Source organism: Manis javanica, chromosome 8, assembly GCF_040802235.1.
Source record: "Manis javanica isolate MJ-LG chromosome 8, MJ_LKY, whole genome shotgun sequence".
Classification (NCBI taxonomy): Eukaryota; Metazoa; Chordata; class Mammalia; order Pholidota; family Manidae; genus Manis; species Manis javanica.
Genome location: NC_133163.1, coordinates 33,158,448 through 33,183,295, shown reverse-complemented (window position 1 = coordinate 33,183,295; position 24,848 = coordinate 33,158,448). Strand labels below are relative to the sequence as shown.

General features: G+C 43.5%; 2 protein-coding genes across 3 annotated transcripts in view; one reads left to right on the top strand and one right to left on the bottom strand.

Annotated features, from left to right (window-relative positions):
- ARG2 (arginase 2) overlaps window positions 1-1,328 on the top strand; it is a 39,074-nt gene extending 37,746 nt beyond the window's left edge. For both annotated transcript variants that reach the window (XM_037003648.2, XM_017666908.3), the window contains one exon: window positions 944-1,328. In XM_037003648.2, the coding sequence (XP_036859543.1) occupies window positions 944-1,149 (206 nt within the window). In that variant the 3' untranslated portion in view covers window positions 1,150-1,328. The remainder of the gene's footprint in view (window positions 1-943) is intronic.
- A 49-nt stretch (window positions 1,329-1,377) lies between these two features.
- On the bottom strand, window positions 1,378-24,603 carry VTI1B (vesicle transport through interaction with t-SNAREs 1B). The gene is made up of 6 exons (XM_037003825.2): window positions 24,172-24,603; window positions 18,231-18,289; window positions 15,343-15,534; window positions 4,569-4,742; window positions 2,998-3,059; window positions 1,378-1,677 (listed from the first exon to the last, which is right to left on the bottom strand). Exons 1-6 carry the CDS (start codon window positions 24,284-24,286, stop codon window positions 1,581-1,583), a joined length of 699 nt encoding a protein of 232 aa, XP_036859720.1. The 5' UTR covers window positions 24,287-24,603; the 3' UTR covers window positions 1,378-1,580.
- Between the last annotated feature and the right edge of the window lie 245 nt (window positions 24,604-24,848).

Here is a 24,848-nt window from a genome sequence, read left to right as displayed (position 1 = left end):
CACAGTGCACTGAGGTATGTGTTGCTAATAAGGGATGGCACACTGGATGTAGTATCATGTACTATACTGTCATATCAATAAACCATTAGGTATATTCACCAATGTTTCCAGGCTTTTTAGCCATCCTGGATATTCTCAGATACTTCTACTCTCAATTATTAGTTTGTTCAGGTGACTCTTGTTAAAGAAGTTGATTCACTTCACCCAGAGTAACAGACCAGAATTAAATACCCCAGAGAAGTAGGCATGTGTGTGTTGGGGGCCGGAGCATACAGGGCAGGTCTGGATAGGTTTTTCTGGTCTAATCTTCCCTTCAAAAACCTTTGGGCACATGTTCTCAAACCTGCACAGAAGGTAACTGGAATCCAAATTAAAGTATAGCCAAGTTTTCCCTTGGCCAAGTGCAAGACAACTGGGTCAGTCTTATAGATGTAAAAACTGTCAGCCTATGGGGACCTGCCCTCAGCTCAGACCTGCAGGGGTGAGAATAAGATACACAGTAATAACTATATATCAGCGTACATAGTGTCTTATAGCATCAGAGTTTAAAAGTAAAAACAGAGCTCTGGCTAGTGAGAAGTGAAAGCTCTCTTCACCCAACTACAGGCGGTCACCTGGAAGGTTCCTAGTGATGCTGGAAATGGCATACATTTTCCAAGTAGGTTGAAACTCCTTGCCCCCAGCTATCCTGTCCAGAAAGCCTGACAGCTCTGTGTTATGTTAACAGGGATGATTCATTTTATTACCTTTAAGGTTTCTTTCAGTCCTACTCTAATATACCAGTGTTTTAACTTAAATTTATGAGGTGTAAGGGACTTCTTTACAGTGAATTTTATTGTAGAAAATGACTTGTTTTTATTGGCTTTTCTGTCCAGCTGGGACTTCCCTCACTGAAGTAGCAGCTAGGAATTTTCTGAGATTTTGTCATACTGTGTTCTTTCAGGGTTGCTGTCAGCACTGGATCTTGTTGAAGTCAATCCTCGGTTGGCCTCTTCAGAGGAAGAGGCCAAGGCTACCGCGGGCCTGGCAGTGGATGTCATTGCTTCAAGTTTTGGTCAGACAAGAGAGGGCGGACACATTGTCTATGACCATCTTCCTACTCCCAGTTCACCAGATGAATCAGAAAGTGAAGAACGTGTGAGAATTTAGGAAATACTGTGTGCTAGCTAATACATATTTGTCAAACGGGCATTCCAGAGTTGTGAGGCATTTGAGGCAACAGATAGTAACTGGTGGTGTGAGTCAGTATTGCCTTAATGAGAACATTGTGCATTCTCACAAAGTTTCCTTCCCTTCTCCATTTTGATGACCAATACTAGTACTGTAAATCCTTTTTTTTTTTTTTGCAGTTCACAGGGTATTATGTTGAGTACTATGTAGAGATGTCATAAACAGCATTTATTACCTTGGTACACTTTGTTGCTGTTCTTCACATTTAAGTGGTCTTCTCTCCCTCTCCCACGGCCTGGCAGTGCAGCCTTGAAGCATTAGCTCCCAGCAGCAATATGCTTAACCCACAGCTCTATACCATTCATTCACAGGTCAAAGTTCTGGTCCACAAACCCTTCCCTGTAGGAAGTTCAGTGCTTGTGAAAGAATTTGTAATACACCAAGCCTCCCAGAATGGCCAGCTCCAGTAAGATGACGATGGAAAGCAGCAGCTTATTGGTTGTCACTCTATAAGGAGAAGCAAAGTGGGGAACTATCAGAAGTGTGGATAACTGTATTTCTTTCTCTTTTTAATATTTAGGGGTTTGAGCTGGGGCAGGGGCCAAGGCCAGATACTATATGGCAGAATGAATTTTTGTTTGATCACAGAGCTACACAGCTGTAAGTACACAAGGTTTTCAGCTGCTAAGTGATAACTTGAAAGCTTTTTTAGCTGTCACTTGGTGTTATCCCTATCTACCTCAGAGAAGTGTTGGAAACTGGGACAACAAATACCAAAGCATAAAAAGGGTTTCTTGATTCTAGAATATCTGCATATAGTAGTCACTTCCTTGCTTTTAAAGTAGCTTTTCTAGGAGGGGAGGGGTTAGTTAGAAAAAATATTAAATATACCTTTTCTGACAGTGGGAATCCTCTTTCAGAATAGCATGAATACAGCATCATTATCTAACCATATAGAGCTGCATTAGTACATACTACAGCTGTGAACATATTTTGGCATTTGTAGCAGAGGCTTCAGTGTCAAAAGTCCATCTCAAAGATGGGTCCTGCTTTAGGATAAGTGACTAGAAGAGGGATAGAGTTGGGTAGTACCTTTCAATCTCTTGTGAACTTCTTGCCCTTCTTATTCTCTTTCCCCATCAACCCAAATGGGGAAGTATAACAGCTTCAAAATATTTACTATCTTTTGTTAATACAATCCAATCTCTGTTTTTATGTTCACTCTAAACTGAAGGTTTCTTCTTGTCCCACCAGGAATTTACCATTGTTTAGGAAATTCTCTCCTGCTAGTTCCATGGCCCAGCTGTAGTTCTGTTTCATGCACACTACCCACTTACCCCCAGATTCAGCCTCCGTGGCAATTTCCCTTCTGCCCTGGTTGTGTGGCTGCCAGCACTTACCTCAGAGCTTTTTAAAAAAGCTTTCTTGCTAACAAGACAGAATTCCCAGATAAGGGGTTTGACTCCCATGAAGTTTGGCAAGCAGAACCAAAAGCAAGTACTAAGCAGTAGCAGTGAAAAATGTTCTAAATCAATCAAGCTTTTCCAAAATTATTTAAAGGAATATGATTGTCTTGCCTAAGGAATTTGAACAGGGATTAAAAATCCTTCCAGTGTACAAATGTTCCACTGCTCCAAGTCAGAGCAGTACGTATTTTTAATGAAGGATTTGTCCTGGGATATTTAACTGTACATGACAATATTCTTTATTTCTTTTACCTTTACTAGGGCCTGCCTCTTGCAAGTCACTGTTTAAGGCTTTGACATTCTTGGTTATGAGACATTAGAGTTAAGAGAAATTAATTTTGTGACTTTGTTTAAAACTTACTTTCTGGACATTGAACGGAGAATCTTCCGACTTTTGCTCAAGTTTTCACTTGTGTTTACCAGCTGAAAAAAGAAAACAGCAGTTATTTCTTCCTTTTTTCAAAAGTACACATTGTTCGAATTTGAACATGCCTGAACTGACAGTGGGCATTAAGGGATATATGTTGAAAATCTCCAAGAAATCAAGCCAATTTAAATGACAGCCTCTGAGTATAAGCAGAAACTGGTAAGGAAGGACAAGATACTTAAGTACTCATCGAGAAGGCTTAGAAATTATTATATCCCAAGGTTGCTGTGGGGGACTTCTGGGACAGAGCCAATAACCCTTCACCTTGGCTACTCAAAACAGAAGGGCCCCAAGTGTACCTCAGCAGTAACTGAAGCAACCCTGAGCAACTTAAGATTTGCATTTCATGAGCCAGGCTCAGAAAACCTCCTGAGTCAGTGTTTGTTTTTGTAGGCTGGTAGATTACCACTCTTGGGATCTGGTTATTTTTCTTTTTTTTCTTTACCCCTTTAAGAGACACACTGAGTTGTGGAAGGAAATAAGCCTTTTTTAAACCTTTTTTTAAAAACCTTTCCCTTTTGGTTTCCTGTTACTAATCTAGATAGCTGGAGGATATTTCAACAGATGCCACCTGCCATCTGTTCTCATTTCCCAGTGGCCTTGGTAAACAGGTCTCTCAGCTCACTCCTTAGCTTTTAAATTCAACCTAAACAAGTTGCCTTTTTCATAGCTTACCTTGAATTCAGTACTTAATTGGGAAGGGCATCATTCTGATTTAAGAATGGAGAATTAAATGCTATATTAAAGGCGTATGAAAAAATCATCTCAACCCTCAACACTGAGCTGCTGTTTTCCCATCCGAACCTTGCTCATGGTTCTTCAGTTTGTATATGCCTCATGCTAAATAAGAATACAGCTTTCCATTATCAAGTTACACTATTTTTTAAATTCCTATGCAGATGTATGGAAAGGAAGAAATGACTTATTTTTCAGAGCCTCTTAGAGTATTAATTAGAGGCCCCAATTTAGTCATCATTTGGCCTAAGTATTTGTATTCTTCCCAGAATGATCCAGCTTATCTTAATTAAGAGCTATAATGCACGATTGAACCTCCATAAAATATCAGTAGTACTATTTTATAACATGTGGAAAATAGCTTTGGATCTTTTGGAAACCTAGGATCTTTTAAGTAGATGATGCTTTCATAAGAATAGCAGAATATTCCACTAGAGATGGGAAATAAAAATCTCAGATTGGTAATACAGGAATGAAAAAATGGAGTAGCTGCAGTCTATTTGTTTGATAATTTTCAATAAATGGAGAAATGGGGTTTCTTTAGTCTTTTCTTTCCCCCCTTCCAATGACCTTTAAATCTCAGAGTTAAAATCACTTCCAAGGGGAGACCTCTCAGCTAAGCAAATTAAAGACTGAGAAAAGCTTAAGGACCTAAACAGTCAGACCCTAAATGCAGACGCTCTAGCTGCCGGTAGTAGCAAGTTATCAGGGTATAATGGGCCCACCTACTCTGCCCACTGTTGCCCCTTTCTCCATCTGCCCAGACTTACTCTACTTTTGGTGCGTTCCAACTGGTCACGTTGCTCCCCCAGCTCTTCTATAATTTCTGAGCCAATCTGGTCAGTCTCTGTGGCAATCCGATGAGAACGCTCAATACTCTGCGTGGCCCGGTTCAGGCTGTCAGTGCCTTGCAGAAGCAGTGCCCTTTGAGACTGGAGCCGATTCTGATAGGAATATGGAAGGGAAATATTAGGCTTCTTCCATTAGAATTCATTGCTAGCACATTCTTTTTGACCCTTCTTATGCAACAAGGGATATAATATGCAATAATTTTCATTACTTCTAAGACAACCAAACCACTATAATCAACTATAAGATCCTGTTCAAGCAGAACCTGAAATCCAGTAAAGGACCACAGCACCTCCATTCCATTCAGCTTGTTACACTTAAGTTGAGGCAAGAAAAGGATTAAAGCCATTGGAGTATTTTCCTATGTTTATGATGAGTTTGAAATGATTCATGTGCTTTCTGGACCAGTAACTTTTGAGAGGCAGCAGCCTAATTTGGGGTGCAGGAACTACCTGAAAATGCACACAGCCTGTAATTCTGATAGTGCAGCAAGCAAATCACCTCAACTCTATAGTCCTAGAAGTTGATTAATTCACTGAAAGTTCTCACCTGACTGCTAATGAGGACTGGGGCACCATGAGTAAGATTTCTTTCCAGCACAAACAGAAATCACCTAGAAGTCTGAGACACTACCACATCCTGAAAAAATTTAGGTGGCTATATTCTTGGCAAGCCCAAAACACTTTCACGTAATACTCTGAAGTAACCATTGGTGTTTTGCTCTCAAGTAAGGAGGTATCTGGGGCCAAATAAGCTGCCCTAATCTTTTAAATCCCTACCAAAGTTTTACTTCACCTATACTCCTAAGCATATGAGACATGAGGATGGAAGTATCCTTTGTCAGCCCAGAACTAACAATCACTGATAGAAATGGGTGCAACTCTTGAAGGGCCCCTACCCATAAGATGGAGAACTCACCTCTCGCCCCCTCTAATCCCAGTACCTAGCCAATAGCCACCAGCCCCATAGAAGTGACACCTCAATCAGCTCATGCCCCTTCCTATATAACCCAGCACCTTTCCCTAATAAAGCGGAATTCTCCAGTGAATTGCTGCTGTGTGTCGCTCCTTTCCTTTCATTGGTGCCGAAACCTGGAAGACGGGACACCCCAACTGGGCCCCGTCTTCCCCCCCGACACCAGCAGCAGCTTGCCCTCGTCCTCTTTTTCCAGCGCTGGCTCCTCACACTCACCACTCCTCTTTGGCCTTTGGGTAAATTTTCCCCTGGAGCGGGCCGCTCTTCCCCGAGCTATCGCAGCGCCATTGACCGTGATCATCCGGCAAGGCCCCGATGCTCGGGGACGAGGAGGTAACTCTCCCCGCCTCAGGCCTTCACGGCTGCGGCGGACCCTCAGGCCCCTCCTCCAACAGTCATAAACGCACTCACCGCTCCTTCCATTAGTGCCGAAACTTTTTTTTTTTAATTGAAGGGTAGTTGACACAGTATTACATTAGTTTCAGGTGTACAACAGTGATTTAACATTTATATACATGATAATTCTAGGTACCAGCTATCACCACACCAAGTTGTTACAATATTTTGACTATATTCCTTATGCTATACATTACATCCCGGTTACTTATTTATTTTACAATTGGAAGTGTGTACTTTTTTTTTTTTTTTGTGAGGGCATCTCTCATATTTATTGATCAAATGGTTGTTAACCACAATAAAATTCTGCATACGGGGGTCAATGCTCAATGCACAATCATAAATCCACCCCAAGCCTAATTTTCGTCAGTCTCCAATCTTCTGAAGCATAACGAACAATTTCTTACATGGAGAACAAATTCTTACATAGTGAATAAGTTACATGGTGAACATTACAAGAGTGCCGAAACTTTTTAAGCAAAATTACCCTGGGGTGGGCCACTCTCCCCCAAGCTATTGCAGCGCCATTGACCGTGATCATCCAGCAAGGCCCTGACTCGGGGACGAGGAGGGAACTCTCCCCGCCTCAGGCCTTCACGGCTGCGGTGGACCCTCAGGCCCCTCCTTCAACAGCCATAAACGAGGTGAGTCCTTTGCAGATGAGAACACTCCCTTTTCTCCCCCCTCCTCCTTTCGTCCGTCCGCCGAAAATTCCTAATACTAGGTACCTCGTGACTCTGGCACTCTGCCTTCTTAGAGAAGTCTGGGTGACGACCCACACCTCCTAAGAAATTCCGACTCGTATATGAGTTTCCACAGACCACCAAGGATCATCGGGGACGCCCTTTGTCTCCTTGCAGTCTGCTTCCAGTCCGAGGATCTCCGTTCGTGTTCCCCCTGTTGGTCTCCTTCTCTGTCCTTTAGCCATGGGAGCCTCCTCATCCCTCCCTAAAGATTCACCTCTTGAATGCCTGCTCAAGCATCTAACTACCCTCTCCCTGACACCTGATATAAAACCAAAACTCCGTAAATACTGCTCCCAAGATTGGCCGACATACCCCCTAGACAATAACAACCAATGGCCCGCAGGGGGAACTCTTGATCCTAACATCACTAGCGATCTCTTTAACTACTGCCAGCGCCTGAAAAAATGGAAGGAGATTCCCTACATCGAAGCTTTTCGCCTCCTCCTCCCACCTCCCTCACCACCGCCGCCTCCCCCCAAGTTCTCCTAGCCTGCAAGCCGTCTCCCTTGCAGAAGCCTCCCGCCCACCCCCTTCCCGCTCCTCTCCTACAACAGCCCCTCCACCTTCCTCCTCCACCACCACCGCAGTAGCCACCACCTCCACCCCCACAGAAGCCTCCCATTCACTCCCTTCCCCTTCTCCTACAACAGCCCTTCTCCCTTCCTCCCCGACCATCTCCTCCCCATCTCACCTCCTCCGCCTTCGTCCCCCTCATCTGCCCCTCCCCCACTGATTGAGCCTGAGCCTTTCAGCCCCCCTTTAACTAGGTCCCGGGGGCCTCCTCCGTCTTTGCCCTCATCACCTGTTTCTCCCCCACAGACTGAGCCAGAACCCTTCAGTCCCCCTCAGACTCGGTCCCGAGGGCCTCCCAAAATTATCGCCCCCCTCTGGGAGGTAGCAGGATCCGAAGGCACAGTGCGCGTTCACGTCCCTTTCTCCTTAAGAGATTTAGCCCAACTTGAGAAACGCCTAGGTTCCTTTTCCACTGATTCCACGATATATATCGGAGTTTCAATTGACCCTCCAGTCATACAGCCTCACACAGCATGACATTTTCATGCTCCTGGCCAATACCCTCCTTCCTGAAGAGCGTAGACGAGTTTGAGACTTTGCCCAAACGCATGCTACCAAAACCCACAGGACTGACCCCACCTACCGCTGTCCCCGAACAAGACCCACACTGAGATTATAACACTGCCATGGGTCTCCGCTCTCGAGATATTTTCACCTCCTGCCTAATAGCAGGTCTGAAAAAGGCAGCTCGTAAAGTAGTCAATTTTCAAAAGCTCCAAGACATAATTCAAAGGAGGGAGGAAACTCCCTCCGAGTTCTTAGACAGACTCACTCAAGTCCTATTACAGTATACCAGCCTAGACCCAGAAACACCTGACGGAAGACATGCCCTTAAGACATACTTCCTAGCTCAAAGCTACCCCGACATTAAAGCTAAACTCAAAAAGTTAGAACAGGGCCCCGCTACCCCACAGACTGAGATCCTAACAGTGGCCTTTAAAGTCTTTCATAACCGGGAGGAGGAGAAAGAACGCCGTAAACAAAAGGCTGATCAGGCCAATTTCCAAATGTTGGCCCAGCTGATAAAACCACAACCTGGGCGCCTTTCTACAAACAAACCCCCCCCCAGAAGCTTGTTTCAAGTGCAGACAAGAACAACATTGGTCAAGGGTGTGCCCCTCCCCCAGATCTCCTACCACCCCATGCCCCAGATGCCACAAAAAGGGCCACTGGGGTTCTGATTGCCCAGCCACCCGAGGCTGGACGAACAACTCCCATCCTAAGCCCGCCGTAGTGGGGCTGGCAGAAGAAGATTGACAGGGCCCGGGGGCTTCTCGCCCAACCATTTCCATCACCAAACAGGAGCCCAGGGTTACTTTAATAGTAGACAGTCACCCCATCTCCTTCCTCCTAGATACAGGAACCACCTTCTCAGTCTTGCGAGGATACTGGGGCCCTACCACGCCTGCCATTACTCCTATAGTCGGGGTAGAAGGTAAACAGATTTTCCCATTAAACCCTCCCCCCCCACCTTTTATGCACAATCCAAGACAATCCCATACCTTTCTCCCACTCCTTCCTGGTTATGCCCCAGTGTCCCATCCGTTTACTAGGACGGGACATCCTTTCTCTCCTCCACGTTTCCATAACTATATCCACTCCCACAGCCCCCAGTACTCCCTTTCTGATGGCCCTCATAGCCGACGACCCCCCTCTACCCAATGAAAGCTCTGGTTCCGCCCTCATACACCCTGTAAATACCAAAGTCTGGGACATTACAAGCCCCTCCATGGCTCTATGTTCTCCTGCCTCTATCAAATTACATGACCCCCCTCAGTATATCTGTCAGGCCCAATACCCCCTAACCACTTCAGCCCTCATAGGCCTCCAACCCACCATTCAAGACCTCTTAAACAAAAATTACCTCAGACCCACTCACTCCCCATTTAATAACCCCATATTAGCTGTTAAAAAAAACCAATGGATCTTTCCGCCTTGTCCAAGACCTTCGCCTCATCAACATGGCCGTTGTCCCTATCCATCCCTTAGTTCCAAATACACCCTTTTATCACAGATCCCTGCCTCGGCATCCCACTTCTCAGTCCTAGTTCTCAAGGATGCATTTTTTTCTATCCCTCTGGACCCTCCTCCCAAGATTTTTTTGCCTTCACCTGGGCGGACCCATACACAAGACATTCTGAACAACTCACTTAGACAGTTTTGCCACAAGGCTTCCGAGATAGTCCCCATATTTTTGGGCAGGTCCTAGCTCAGGACCTCAAACAGTTTCATCATGATCACTCCAAGTCCACCTTATTACAATATGTGGACGATCTTCTACTCTGCAGTCCCTCGTGAGAACAGTCTCAACTTGACACTGCCTCCCTACTTAACCTTCTAGCTTCCAGAGGTTACCGGGTATCCCCCGTCAAAGCTCAAAACTCTTCCCCTTCTGTCACTTACCTCGGATTCCTTCTATCTCAACAAAGAAAGTCCATTACCTTAGACAGAAAACGGCTCCTCTCTGACCTGCCTGTTCCCAAAACCAAGACAGAAATCCTTTCCTTTCTAGGCCTGGCTGGGTATTTTAGAGCATGGATCCCTAACTTCTCCCTGTTGACAAGACCCCTATACGACCTCAGCAAGGGGCCTCCTGAAGAACCATTATCATCCTCACCCCGACACTCCTTCATTAAGCTCCGTCAAGCCCTTGTGGAAGCCCCAACTCTCCATCTTTCTGATTTGTGGAAGCCCTTCTCATTATACATTCATGAGAGGTCCAGTCAAGCTCTAGGAGTCCTAGGCCAATATTATGGCCCATCCTTCGCACCAGTAGCTTATCTCTCCAAGCAATTAGACCCCACAGTTCGGGGATGGGCCCCCTGCCTACGGGCATTAGCCGCTGGGCAGCTCTTGCAGAAAGAAGCGCATAAAGTAACATTCGGGGCGCCCCTTACCATTATGTCCCCACATCACCTAAAAGATCTCTTAACCTACAGAAGTTTACAGACTCTCCCTCCCTCCAGACTCCTGACCTTACTGTCCTCTTTCCTCCAAAATCCAGACATTTCTTTCCTCCCCTGCCCGCCCCTGAATCCGGCCACTCTTCTTCCTCTACCCTACTCTCATACTCCCTCGCATGATTGCCTGGAAGCCCTTCACAACTTCCTTCCGTGCCACTCCACGATCTCCAAAGGAGCCCTCTCACACTCCGACCTCATCTGGTTTACTGATGGGTCCTCCTTTAAACATGAGGGCACCCACTACGCAGGATACGCAGTAGTCTCCCTCGAAGACGTCATCGAGGCATGAGCCCTACCCCCCGGTACAACCAATCAACAGGCCGAACTCATTGCAGCCACCAGAGCTTGCACTCTGGCCTGGGACATGTCTCTCACACTGTACACTGACTCTCACACTGTACACTGACTCCAAATACGTATTCCACATTCTCTTATCTCACGTGGCAGTATTGAAAGAACTAGGCCTCCTCACCACAAAAGGAAATTCCATAACTAATTCAGCCTTAATTACTAAACTTCTAGAGGCTTCACAACTCCCACACCAACTAGGCATAGTCCACTGCAAATCACATCAAAAGGATGACTCCCCCATTGCAAGAAGTAACAACAAAGCTGACAGAGTAGCCCAGTCAGTTGCCCTATCAGAAGACACCCCAGACAACAATCCGTCTGCCCTTGCGTTTTAGCCTTATGACAAGACACCCTCTGTTCCCAGGACAAAGAGTCTCTCTTCCGCTTCTTACACGATCTGTTCCATCCCAGCCCCCAATCCTTAATCCATTTTTTACAATCCTTTTTTTCTCTCTCTCCTGAAGACAAAACCCTACTTAACCAAATCATCCCTTGAAACTCCGCATCTCCCGTTCACCCCCTTTGCCATCCATACCCGAATCATGACTTTTTCCTCCTTTACTGCTCTCTCGCTCTTTTCCCTCATTCCTATTATCTTCCCCGCCACCCCAGCCTCCTTTGTATAGCGATTCAAAGTCAGACAGACTTACACACAGCATCAAACAGAAGTTACTGCCCTCATTGCCACACCAGACTGCCCTCTGAAAAGCTGCTCTGAGCCTTTATACCTCCACTTTCCTCCCTCCACCGAAGTGTTCACTAGCAGCTACCCTTATTCTCCCTACCTCTGCTTCCTCTATGACCAAAAACAAGCCTATTGCAGGTGATGGCCAGACACCTACGGGGGATGTCCCTACTGGTCTTGTGCCATTCACTACATGGGTAACTCCCGGTACCCACAGTATTACTCCTCCAACCGTTTCATAAAATATCCCAACAGCTCATTCTCCTCATCAATCCCAGATTCCTGGGACTCTCGATGGGCCGCCAGGGTCACGGCCTCAGTTTACTATGGGGGATCCTCGACCCCCCACGGTACCCTTCATATCTCTTGAGAGTATGTTCCCTCTCACTCCCAGATCTCTCAAGTTGCATCAGATATCAGACATTCCAAAAAAGTCATTATCCAAACTCTTGACGGCGCCTCTTCATCTTCTTATTCCTCCTACTCTTGGTTACAGCTCATTCAAGACACCACCATCTTTCTCAACCACACCCTCAACACCGCCAATTGTTTCTTGTGCGCATCACTACAGCGCCCACTGCTGGCTGCCGTGCCCCTTAATATTTCCAACTACTCCTTCCACGCAGAAGGACAACCCCTCCGCCCCCTGGCAGACATACCCCTATGGGAACCAGAATACGCAGATAATCTCACCATCCACCACTGTGTAGGCCCAACTCCACCCCCCTCCAGCGCACTTCACTGCCTCTCTATCTACACCCCTACCTCCAGCTCTAAGACTTTTACGCAACCGGGACACTTCTTTTAGTGTAATGGTAGTCTTTTCAACTCACTGCCTCCTAACTCCAGCACACCCTGCATTCTCGTCACCCAAATCCCACAGCTTACACTTTACAGCATGGCAGAATTTCTTGAGCTCCAACCTCCCTTGCCCTCGCGCATAAAAAGGGCTGCTTTCCTTCCCATCATGGTCGGTATCTCTTTAACCACCTCAGCCATTGGGGCAGGGTTTTCGGGAAGAGCCTTGAGTCACTCTCTATGGGCAATTAGAGATCTCAACGCCAAACTTGAGGGAGCCCTGACATCCACTGCCGATTCTCTAGCCTCTCTCCAAAGACAGGTCACTTCACTAGCTAAAGTCACCCTTCAAAACCGGCAGGCTTACAGACGAAAAGGGCGGCACCTGAGTCTTCCTTCGAGAAGAGTGCTGCTATTACATCAACGAATCTGGCATTGTAGAAACTGACATTACCAAACTCACCGACCTTGCCTCCAGCCTCCACTCTGCTTCCAATTCCAACCCATTCTCTTCAATACTAACAAACCCCCTCCTTACCTGGCTCTGGCCCATTGCAGGCCCCACAATAATCATTCGTCTCGCCTGTCTCTTCTGACCCCGTATAATAAAGTTCATCAAATCCCAAGTCGGAAAAATCTCTAATCAAACTTTCAACCAGCTTTTACTCAAGAACTACCAGCTTTTAGCCACAGAAGATCTCTCACCTTCACGTAACCTCCTCACCACACGCTGAGATGGACCCCTCTCTCCGCTGGAAACTGTTCCTAGAAACAATGGCCACAGACACCTGGCTTCTAGCACCCGTATCCTCTTGGCACCATTAGAATCAACAAGTCCTCAACCTATAGTTACAAGGAACCTTCATTGATTTCCAACCTGAAGAAGTCCACATCTACTCGTCCTTACTGTGGGGAGTCCTATCAACCCTTTCCTCCCAGTCCTCAAGCCCTCACTCCCTTCTCCGCCCCCGTTCAGCAGGAAGCAGTCAGAGAGAAAGCAACGTCCACAACCCCATAGAGGAGAAAGGGGGGAATGAAGGGTCCCCACCAGGAAGATGGCAAATTCACCCCTTGCCCCTCCTAATCCCAGCACCTAGCCAATAGCCACCAGCCCCGTAGAAGTGACACCTCAATCAGCTCATGCCCGTTCCTATATAACCCAGCACCTTTCCCTAATAAAGCGGAATTCTCCGGTGAATTGCTGCTGTGTGTCGCTCCTTTCCTTTCAGCTCTGAGTTCTTAGCTATTCCAAGCACACATGTGCAAACACTCAAAAAGGGGCTGGCTCCCAGGGCCAACTAATAAGCAGGTAACTACTAGCACTAGACACTACCATCATGAAGCTAAAAGATGGCTTCCTAGATCAGAGGTAACAAGAAGCCTTTCACTTCATATGTTACATAGAGATTTTGGATGAGGAAACCACTGAATGAAGCTAAAATAAACCTGAGTTATTTTAACTTACAAACAGGAGTAGGCTTTTTAAAAATAAAAGATGGGGATTTTCTCCCTGATTGGAAAAGACATGTGCACCCCTATATTTATCACTGCATTATTTACAATAGCCAAGATATGGAAGCAACCTAAGTGTCCATCAATAGATGAATGGGTAAGGAAGATGTGGTACATATACACAATGGAGTATTCAGCCATAAAAAGAAAAACCCTGCCATTTGTGACAACATGGATGGACCTAGAGGGTATTATGATCAATGAAATAAGTCAGGAGGAGAAAGACAAATACCATATGATTTCAGTTACTTATGGAATATAAAAACAAAGCAAAACAATGAACAAAATAGCAGCAGACACATAGACACTGAGAACTGACTAGCAGTTACCAATGGGAAGAGGTTGAGGCGGGGATGGTGAGGGGGATAAAGGGGCACAAAAACTCTCAATCATAAATTAGTCACAGGGATGGTAGTACAGCATGGAGAATATAGCCAATGATTTTGTAACATCTTCCTATTTTGACAGATAGTAACTGCACTAGTGGGAATGAGGATTTAATAAAGTTAGGTAACTGTTAAACCACTTTGTATATTTGAAACCAACATAAGATTGTTTATCAATGATGCTTCAATAAAAAAATAAAAGATGGAGACTTTCACCTGATTAGACTGAAGGAAGAACAGGATTGCATAAATCAACCTTAGATTTGGAAGTATCCTATTGAAGGTGTTATGTATTCCTAGATTGTTTTTATAATCTGAAATAAGTAATTTAAAGCAAAATTATTGTTTGGACTTATCTTCCTCTTTTTTGCTTTTGTAATCTTTCTGGGTAACAAATGACCAAAGTTACCTTACACCTCCCATTTCACTTTCACAAACTCCACCTGCCTTCCTTGGCCCAGTGTTCCTCTTCACAAGTGAATTTTGAAAATTTTATATCATTATCAAACCCTCTAGTTTTGACATCAGCAGTGTCAGGCCAGTATCTTTTGAATGTCTCTTAAACTATAATCAGGATGCATCGTGAAATAATATTTGTTTAAAATTATACTATTAGCCTTTCTACATACATGCGGTTGACACTTATAGACCCCCTTTCATTCTCTCCCATGCTACTTGCTCAGCCATTTGTACTTTGTACTGTGAAATATAATCCTGAATGAAACACATTAAATTTAATCTTTGTAAAGTTTTATTTTTATTGTTTCTGGAGTTTCAGAATATAGATTTCCAATTTAGTCTAATTCTATAAGTCAGAATACTGGGGCTTTAGAGGCAGTCCAGTTCACTTAACACTACAAGAGAGTAAGGTCTTAGCTCCTTCAGAAGCATCCTGCCTTCCCTACTGTATCTGGGCTGTTGGGCCATCTTGATATAAATGTAAAGGAAAGCTTGGGTTAATTCTGTAACAACACTCTAGTAAAAGAAAAACCTAACTGAATTTTTTGGGGACACTGGATCAATGGGTCAAAATACACAGTCCTGATATAATAAGGACAGGTAAAACTTGCATACCACTACTATATACTAAGCATTGTTTCATATATAAAGGATACAAAGAAATCTAAGCATATGGCTTGGAAATAACTGCACTACTAGATACAGAGGTGGATACCCCAGAGGAGAAGGGGAATTAGATGCAGGAAAGAGAATAAGGCAGGAAAAACCAGTCTAGTATGACTGATAACATGTATTCCAAAATATGGTTCTTACACAGGCCCTTCAAGGAGAGAAAACCAGCTGAAGCTTACCATATGCTCATTCTCTACTGTGTATGCGCCATATTTCATGTCTCCTCGGCCACCAGGGGTGGCTGTCAAAGGTGTGCTTCTTACTTCCCGATGGAGTTTGGCAAGGTCCTTCCGGTAGGTTCGAAGTTTAGACATCATAGGGTTACGAAAAGATAGGGGTGCATAACGTAGTTCCTCTTCCATCTCTGCCAGCTAAGAAGCCAGAAAGTAGTGAGTAAATGGCCCATTTTTTTCCCTCGTCTTGGCATAGGCCAAGTTTGGACTAATCAAATACAGACCCCAGTAAGTACTTAACCATATGTTCCACAAGAGCCAGGACTACACGTGACATGTTCATCTCATTACTCTGAGCACCTGGCACAGTGCCTAGCAAGCACAGAACAGGCATTCAAAAAGTATGTGATGAGTGAAAAAACTAACAAGCACTTCATAGCTTATTAAACATTTTTACATGCATTCTCATTTAATCCTCACAGCAAATCAATACGGTAGGAAATACTACCTTTGTTTCATAAAGCTTGAAGAAACCTGCTCAAGACTAAGGGCAATACTAGTCTAGCAAGTACCTCCCCCTCAGAGACAATAAAAAGTCAGCACTCAAAATCTTCAAATTCTCTTTTAGTATGCCAAGTAGTGTCATGATGCACTTTGAGGTGATACCCAAAACAATAGGAGTCTGGCATCAACGTTCTTTCCTGCCACCCTCTTTCCAAAACTCAATCATTTGTCTCTATGTTGAGATAAGTCCAAATAAGATTTCCATTTTTCTAGGTTAAGTAAAATAACACCTAGACAAGTTCACAAGAGGCCATAAATTATTTTCATCTGCTGGGATGGGCAGAGTAGAGTTTGTTAATTTTGCCAAGTTCAGAGAAAGTATCTAAGCATCAAACAAACAAATTGGTATTAACTAAAAGATTTTTATACTTTCACTAACATGTCAACCAAAACAAACACTGGCTCCATATTAGGTATAATGGATATACCCATCTGCACACAGGTATTAAGTTTCTAGTATTGCCATTAAGAAGGAGATAGTTTCCACAGTCTGATAGCCTGATCCTTCTTAAAACAGATATAGAACAAAGAAGGATGAAGATAAGCTTAGCTTCTCAGAACTTAAGTGGAATAGGGAAGTTGTTCTTCAGCAAGCAAGAAGGTAGTCCCTGGCTTCAAAAGAATGTCTTCTTAGTCTTCTCTGGAATAGCAAAAACTAGAAGCAACTATTTCTGCAGAGTACGACCTAGGATCTGGATTTTATTCCTAATCTCTCCAAATGGTTTGTTGAAGCTAGAGAGTGATGATAGGAAGACAGAATGACTCTAAAAGGTGAGAGCAAATTTTTTTTTTTAATTTAACAAATATTTATTAAGCACTGTCTTTTTTTTTACCCTTGTAACTTTTGAATGTAATCCATACTTATAAACAGAAGGGCCACAAACTGAAGGTTTCTAAACTGAAGATGAAATCATTTCAAAGAGTTGTTGGCAAAAAGAGGAGTAAGCTTTTGTGACCTGAGGATTGTCTCCCAAATCCCAGCACGCCACCTTCCAGCAGGCTGTATTGAATGGAGTAGCACTACAGGAGTGCCAGACACGGTGCTGGAGAGCAAATTTTTTTTAAAAAGTAAAGTCACAACAATAGCCAAGAAATGGAGGCAATCTAAATGTCCATCAGTAGATGAATGGATAAAGAAGATGTGGTACATATACACAATGGAATATTATTCAACCATAAGAAGAAAACAAATCCTACCATTTGCAACAACATGGAGCTAGAGGGTATTATGCTCTGTGAAATAAGCCAGGCGGAGAGAGCCAAGTACCAACTGATTTCACTCATATGTGGAGTATAAGAATGAAAAACTGAAGGAACAAAACAACAGCAGAAACACAGAACCCAAGAATGGACTAACAGTTACCAAAGGGAAAGGGACTGAGGAGGCTGGGTGGGAAGGGATGGACAAGGGTGGGGAAAAAGAAAGGGGGCATTATGATTAGTATGTGTAATGATGGGGGACATGGGGAGGGCTGTGCAACACAGAGAAGACGTAGTGATTCTACAGCATCTTACTATGCTGATGGACAGTGACTGTAATGGGGTTTGTGGGGGGTGGACTTGGTGGAGGAGGGAGCCTAGTAAACATAATGTTCTTCATGTAATTGTAGATTAATGATAACAAAAAAAAAAAAAAGTAAAGTCACAGAGGCATCTTACTACACTGATGGACAGTGACTGCATTGGGGTATGGGTGGGGACTTGATAATATGGGTAAATGTAGTAACCATGTTTTTTCATGTGAAACCTTCATAAGGGTATATCAATAATTCCTTAATAAAAAAAATTTTTTTTAAAGTAAAGTCACAGATTAAGAGAAAAGCAATTGCTAGACTGCTCAGCGACCCGGACCAACTACTGACAAGCTTTTGGTCCTAACTGGGAATTCATCCTGTCCACATATGCCTTGCCTAAGGTACCAAGTCCAACAACGTGCTCTCTTTTAAAATGGAATGGAATGTGGCTAGAACCACCTCCGAGCTAAATTTTCTGTGACAGTAAGTTTAATAAAGAATAACAACTCATCTTAAGGACCAGCTTTTAAAATGAGATTTAGAAAGATCAACCAGATAAAGGTATGAGTATGCCCTTATGTTCACATCAGGATGTATTATCAAAGACTCATTTAAGAAGTCTTCAAGCTTCACCTATTTGCGTTCGTCAACCCCACCCAAGACCCATTCCCATCAGTTGGCCTCATTTAGTAAGAAATAATCAAAATCAAGATCAGTAGACAGGAACAGTTCATCTGTGATCAGGCATAGGCATTACTTCAGGAAAAGACCAACACCAGGTAGAAGAAGAAATAAGGACTTTCTCCCTGTTCTCACCGTTTCATTTGCTTCCTGCTGCTTTTCATCAAAATCTCTGATCAACTTCTTCTTCTCTTCTAGAAAAGACAGATAAATTTAAAATGCACAGTCCTGCTTCCATACATTTGTTGTGGCTGCTCCCTTGCTCAGAATAACTCCCCATCCTTCCCATGGTGGGTAGTACTTAATCACCCCTAAAAGGCATTTAGAAATGTATGGGAACCTGTTATCATAATTACTACTGGCATTTAGTGCCCAGGGAACAAGAATATCCATGCTTGGGACAGTCCTGCATAACAATCATCTGGTCCCAAACCAACAGTGTCCCTACTATGAAATACTACAAGTCTAATCATTGTCAGTTTTTTCCTTCCCATCCTAACAAGAGGGACCAGACTCACTTTCATAATTAAGAATATTTAACAACACTGGTTCTTTGAAACCTGTCCCCGTTTTCACACCCACTGTGAATTACTTCTCTTGTCAATCCTTATCCACTGCTTTTCTGCAAAAGAAGTTCAAAACCCACCTACTCTGCTCACTGATTAGGCTGCATGGTAGGGGACATTTCTTGGCCATACCCGCTGGCAGTGGTATGGGAAATAATGTAAATACCATTAACTCAGAATAAGAAAGTCATTCCCTTTCAATCCCTCACATCATGTCATTCTGGTGCTGGTATATGTCTTTAAAACCTAAATATTGAGAATCTCCCTTTTAACAAAAACAGAACAGGCATCAGCTTCTAAGAAATAACATCTAACTAAAAACAGCATTGTTTTGCCTTCATTGTATTTTTTCTGGCCATTTAGATAGGTTCTACACATTTCCCATTTAAAGGAGTGATATAAATTTTCATTTTTAAACAACTTTATGTATTAAGTATATTTTACATAAAATAAGTTGATACAGAGAAAATGACTAATAGAGAAATGGTACTTGGACATGGCAAAACTGATGAAGGGAGTACTGGCATGCTGTCACCTGGTACAGATTTGTACAGGGGGAACCATGGTGAAGTCAGGTTCTGGTTCTAGCTTTGGGGCTGACTTACCGTGTAAGCTTAGATAATTGTTTTTATCTTCTTGGAACCTGAACTCCTCTCATAAGTTACAAAATGAGGAGGTAGGTCATCCCTTCACATCTAGGAAGCAAGTATTAGCCCTATTCATGAGTTCGATTTTTTTTAATGTTCAAATCAATGTTCTTCATGGAAACTTACATATAATCTGCTTATTACCACAAGGTTACCATTGCTTAAATGATTTTTTGAACTCATCTTTTGGAATTACCTTCACAATCTGGGGATACAGTCTTTTAAAAAACTGGTAAAATACACAGAAGATAAAATTTACTACCATGACCATTTTTAAGTATACAGGTAAGTGGCATTAAGTACATTCACATTGTTGTATGACCATCACTACTATCCATCCCAGAACCTTTTCATCATTCCAAACTGAAACTCCAAACCAATCACTAACTCCCCACTGCCCTCCACCCCAAACCCCAGTAACAATCATTCTACTTTCTAATTTCTCTTGAATTTGACTACTCTAGGTACTTCATAAGAGGAGTCATAACAATATTTGTCCTTTTGTGTCTGGTTTATTTCACTTAGCATAATGTAAAGCTTCATCCACGTTGTAGCATGTATGGGTACATGGTTTTTTAAAGCTATGTATTTTTCGTTCACTGTGACTCCTAAATACAAGTCAGCAATCCCACCGACTGGAGAAAGAACAGTCTTTGCCAATGCCAAAGAGAACAGCTGAGTTGGGCTTATGGAAGGATGGCATGTGGGTACTCAATATGCTGTCCTAAGATTTTCTTGGCTAATTTTGTTTACCCTGACTTTCATCTTAAACCTTGACTTTCAAACCCAATCCCACTAAGAAGTAATACCACTATAAAGCTTTATATGGATTTAATCAAAACAGCATCTAGCATGTCAGTTGTCTGCTGCTTTTTAAATGATCATAAATCATTTTGGATGTGTATATTCTATATTCTCAATTTGAGTTCAAGCTCCTCCAGAATAGGAAATAAAAAAAGTTACTTTTTCTTTTATGTGTCCCATAGCTTCTAGAACTTTAAACCTGGTAGGGTGATCCTTAGATGTTGCTACTGCCTGCGAGCAAATGACAATGTACCCTTTACTTAGCCTCACTCATTGTCATGTGACACCCCTTAAAAAATACACAAGGCTCCCCGGTGAATGACTCACTTCACAGTGCTCACAAAACCCAGGGTTTGTTATTTTTAAAAAAAGGTGAGGGGAGGGCTTGGGGGGATAAAGTTCAGCCAAGGCAGTGATCTGCATCTTGACAATCCATGAGGTAACTGAGATAAGCACCAAAACAACTTTTACTATCCCTGAAGGGGCTGTGTTTTCAGTTTCCAGCATTGAAATAGTATCTGCTGCAATCAAGAATGGCTACTTCCATGGAGAGGAATCATATTATTTTGTAATAAGCTGTCTCAAAAGTGCTGTGTCATCACTCCTGAATAAGCACATCTCCAAGTTCAAGCACACTCACTTCTGATCTAAACCAGACAGTTATGAAGTATTCTACATATAAATGCATTCCCTTCCTAGCTCAGGTTTTTCTACAGCTCTATTAGTCATAAAGTCTCCTCCTTTGCTCTTCCTTTGTTAAAGGACATGAAAATCTGCATTCTTAAGAAGCATATTCTAGAAGGATCCAAAGAAACAGTTCAAATAAGTGGTTACATCAAAACAATATGGTACTGGCATAAAAACAGACACAAAAATCAATGGAATAGAATAGAGAGCCCTGAAATAAACTTACATATATATGATCAATTAATTAATGACAAAATAGCCAAGAATATACAATGGGGAAATGTATTAGGAAAACCCATTCTTGCTTCCTCCTGTATCTTCTGCTTCCGAATCAGGAAAAATCCCATCCTTCCTCCTTTGTGTGTCTCCTTGACTACTTACACAGAATACACTTCTGGTCACCATCTACTTGGTGATAGCATCAGATTCCACAAGTTAAGGGCTCAGTCTCATGACACTGACCCCCTCCTTCAGATGTCAGTCACAAGTAGTAGGTCCCCAACGCCCCCTACTCAGGTTTGATCAATTTGCTAGTGCATTTCACAACTCAAGGAAACACTTACTTAGGTTTACCACTTTATTAAAGGATATGATAAAGGTTACAGATGAACAGCCAAAGAAAGAGATACATAAGGCAAAGTTAGGAGTCATCCTGAGCACAGAGCTTCTATCGCCATGGAGCTGAGGTGCGTCATACCTCATATCACACATATGTTCACCCACCTGGAAGGTCTCCAAACCCTATACTATTGGGATTTTATGGCAGTTTCTTAATATAGGTATACTCAATTAATTATCAACTCCATTTCCAGCCTCTCTCCCCTCTCTAGAGAACTGGGGAGCAGGGCTGAAATTCCAAACCTCTAATCACGGGTTTGTTTTTCCAGTGACCAGCCCCCATTCAGGAGCCACCTAGAAGCTCATTAGCTTTGAGTTCCCTCATTAGAACAAAAGATGCTCCCAGTGTTCCTATCACTTAGGAACATATAAGGGTTTTAGGAGCTCTGTGCCAGGAACTGAGGGCAGAGACCAATATATATTTTTTCTATTGTCTCACAGGAAGAGAGAGTCTCTTCAATAAATAATGCTGGAAAAATAGCCACATGCAAAAGAATGAAACTGGACCACTATCTTTCACCATACACAAAAATTAACTCAAAACAGATTAAAATTTTGAACCTAAACCTGAAACCATAATTTCCTAGCAAAAAATTACAAAAGGTAAATCATTAACCTTGGTGATTTTTTTTGCATTTGACACCAAAAGTAAAAGCAAAAATAAACAAGTTGGGACTACATCACATTAAAAAGCTACAGCATACCAAAGGAGACCTTCAACAAAATGAAACACAACTTACCAAATGGGAGAAAATATTTGCAAATCAAATATCTGATAAGGGGTTAATATCCAAAATACGCAAATAACTCTTACAACTCAATAGTTGTAAAAAAGAAAAAGAAAAAAACCTCTGATTAAATAATGGGTAGAGGACCTGAACAGACATTACCCCCAAAGAAGACATATGTACAGCCAACAGGCACATGAAAAGACGCTCAACATAACCAATCATCAGGGGAATGCTAATCAAAACTACATTCACCTCACACCTCACACTTTTAGAATGGCTATTACCAAAAGACAAAAAAATAAATTTTGGGGAGGATGTGGAGAAAATATAGAACTTATGTTCTAGCTCAGTGGCTTTCAAAATTGACATCAGAAATCCCTTGGACCCTTGGATAGCTGTTTAGACTGTAAAAACAGTTAATGATTCAGTAAGTAAGCAGGGACCCAAGAATTTGCATTTCTAACGAGTTCCCACGTGACGCTGATGCTGCCGGTTCAGAGACCATCTTTGCAAACCACTGTTCTAGTGAAAGGATGACAAATAAAATACCATAAACATCATTAAGATATGTAAAGTGTCTAGCACGCTGGAAGATAAGTGTTCTAGAAAAAAAGGAAAAGTAGATCAAGGATAGGGTATTATATATACAGAGGTGGCATTCTGTTTTATTTAAATAAAATATCCAATTTCCTGTATAACAGTTAAATAGCTAATTGCTCTTACTATTATCAGGCAGTATTCTAAGGGCTTTTACATATGCTAACTCATTTAATTCTCACAAAACTCCTATGAAGTAAGTACTGTGATTCATCCCCATTTTGCAGGGGAAACTAGGTTTAAGTCCAAGGTCATACAGCGACTCAGAGCCAGATGTAGGTTTGAACCTAGGCCATCTGGCTCTAAAATCCTTGTTGTTTAAATATTACACTATTACCTGTCAATTCACATATCTTCTTCATACATGTTATTTTTAAAGGCAAGAGAAGAAATGGCAGGCTAAAGTGGACATACACTATGATCACTATTCTGTAAGCACCCTAGATGTTTTCATCCACCACCCAAACAAGCCTGCTTCTACTATTACATATCCTATTTAAGTTCATCATTCACTCAATTGACCAAATGAGAAAATTCACACATCCCTGAATCTTTCTGCCTCACTCCCGAATCAATCTGCCTTAGAATCACCTCTTGGATTTAGGATGCCATAGATTCCCGCATTAACTGCCTGACTGCCACAAAGGCTTCTAACTTGGTTCCCTGTATCCAGATTTGTGTGCCTCTCTTTCATCCTCTACTTGGCCACCACCATTTTTCTAAAATGAAATCTGACCATATTAGTCAGCTGGCTATCCATATCAAGTCCAAATTTCTTAAAGCAAACAAACTCTGACGTTTAAAAACAAAGTCCTATCCCACCTTGCCATCAACATCTATTTGTTCTATGTCAGGCCTTCTTATGGATTTAACTGGAAAACTCTAGTTCCGCCCGGCAAAGTTTGTAACAACTTTAATTTTGAAATCAAGGGGCAGTAAATAATCTAAGCACCAATTCGTAAGAGAACCACACCTAAACGCCAAAATCCTGATTTTAAACACCCACCCCCAAAACTGTTTACCAACCCCAAAAGTTATGATTCCGTAGTAGAAAACTACGGACTCTCTTGAAAATACTGCTTTTAAATGTCTAAAACAAAATACAGAAGAGCTACAAGAGAAACCAATTCTACCGAAACACACAGCACCGCAGATCTTAACGTTTCCTATGCTCTTCTTGCCAGAGTGAATAAAAGAGACGAGAAAGTTTGCAGGCAATAAAAGCAGCCCAAGGTGACGACACTCCAAGGTCCACGCCTGGGCCCCCTACGCGGCTGCAGTGAGACCCGGGCGCCGGGACCAGCCAGTTTAGGGGGCGTGGCTGAGAATAAGGGCCCGGGGCTGGGACGAGGTGTGTGCCTAGGGGTGGCTCTCCTCCCAGAGCGTGCGGACCGAGTTCCCCACGGCTTGGCCTGTCCCGCCTCACCTGCTCCTGCCGTCCCCAGAAGCCGCTCTGGCACTCCTCGGAGGTCTTCATGGAGGCCGCGGAAAATCTCATGCAGTTTCTCGAAATGCTCCGAGGAGGCGGCGGAGGTGGCCATGGCGTCAGCCGCCCTCGACCAGCGGCCGCCGAGATTCTGGGCAACTGGGCCCACTCCAACCACGGCGGTCACCTGCTCAGCCCCGCAGGCATCACGGCTACCGCCGCCACCACCACCCCGGACGAGGCGCTTCCGGGGCCGCGGCGGGGTCCTTCCGAGCCAGAATGCCCACCCCCTTCATTCCGTCACTGAGGAAGCTCCAGGCCCGAAAGCCTGACGGAAAGTCAGGCGCGCTATGCTGCGCAAGCGACTCCTGAGGAGGCGGCGGCGCGCCGAAGCGAGCGGCAGTCCGACAGCCCGGAAGCACCGAGTCCCGGGCTGAGAAGAGAGCCACGGCGGAAGAGCCGGCGGGAACCCCTGTTAACAGGCAGAGCGGCCGCCTCTCTCCAAGGCCCCGTCTTCCGGCGAGGGGGCGGTCGCTGCAGTGCATGCCGGGGACTATAGTCCCTGGCGGAAGATCATCCGACTCGTAGGTCACAGACTGCGGAGGCTGTGGTTCCGCCGGCGCCGCAGCCGAGAGGGGTGATGCTAATGCGCAGTGGGTTGGTAACATTAAATGCCT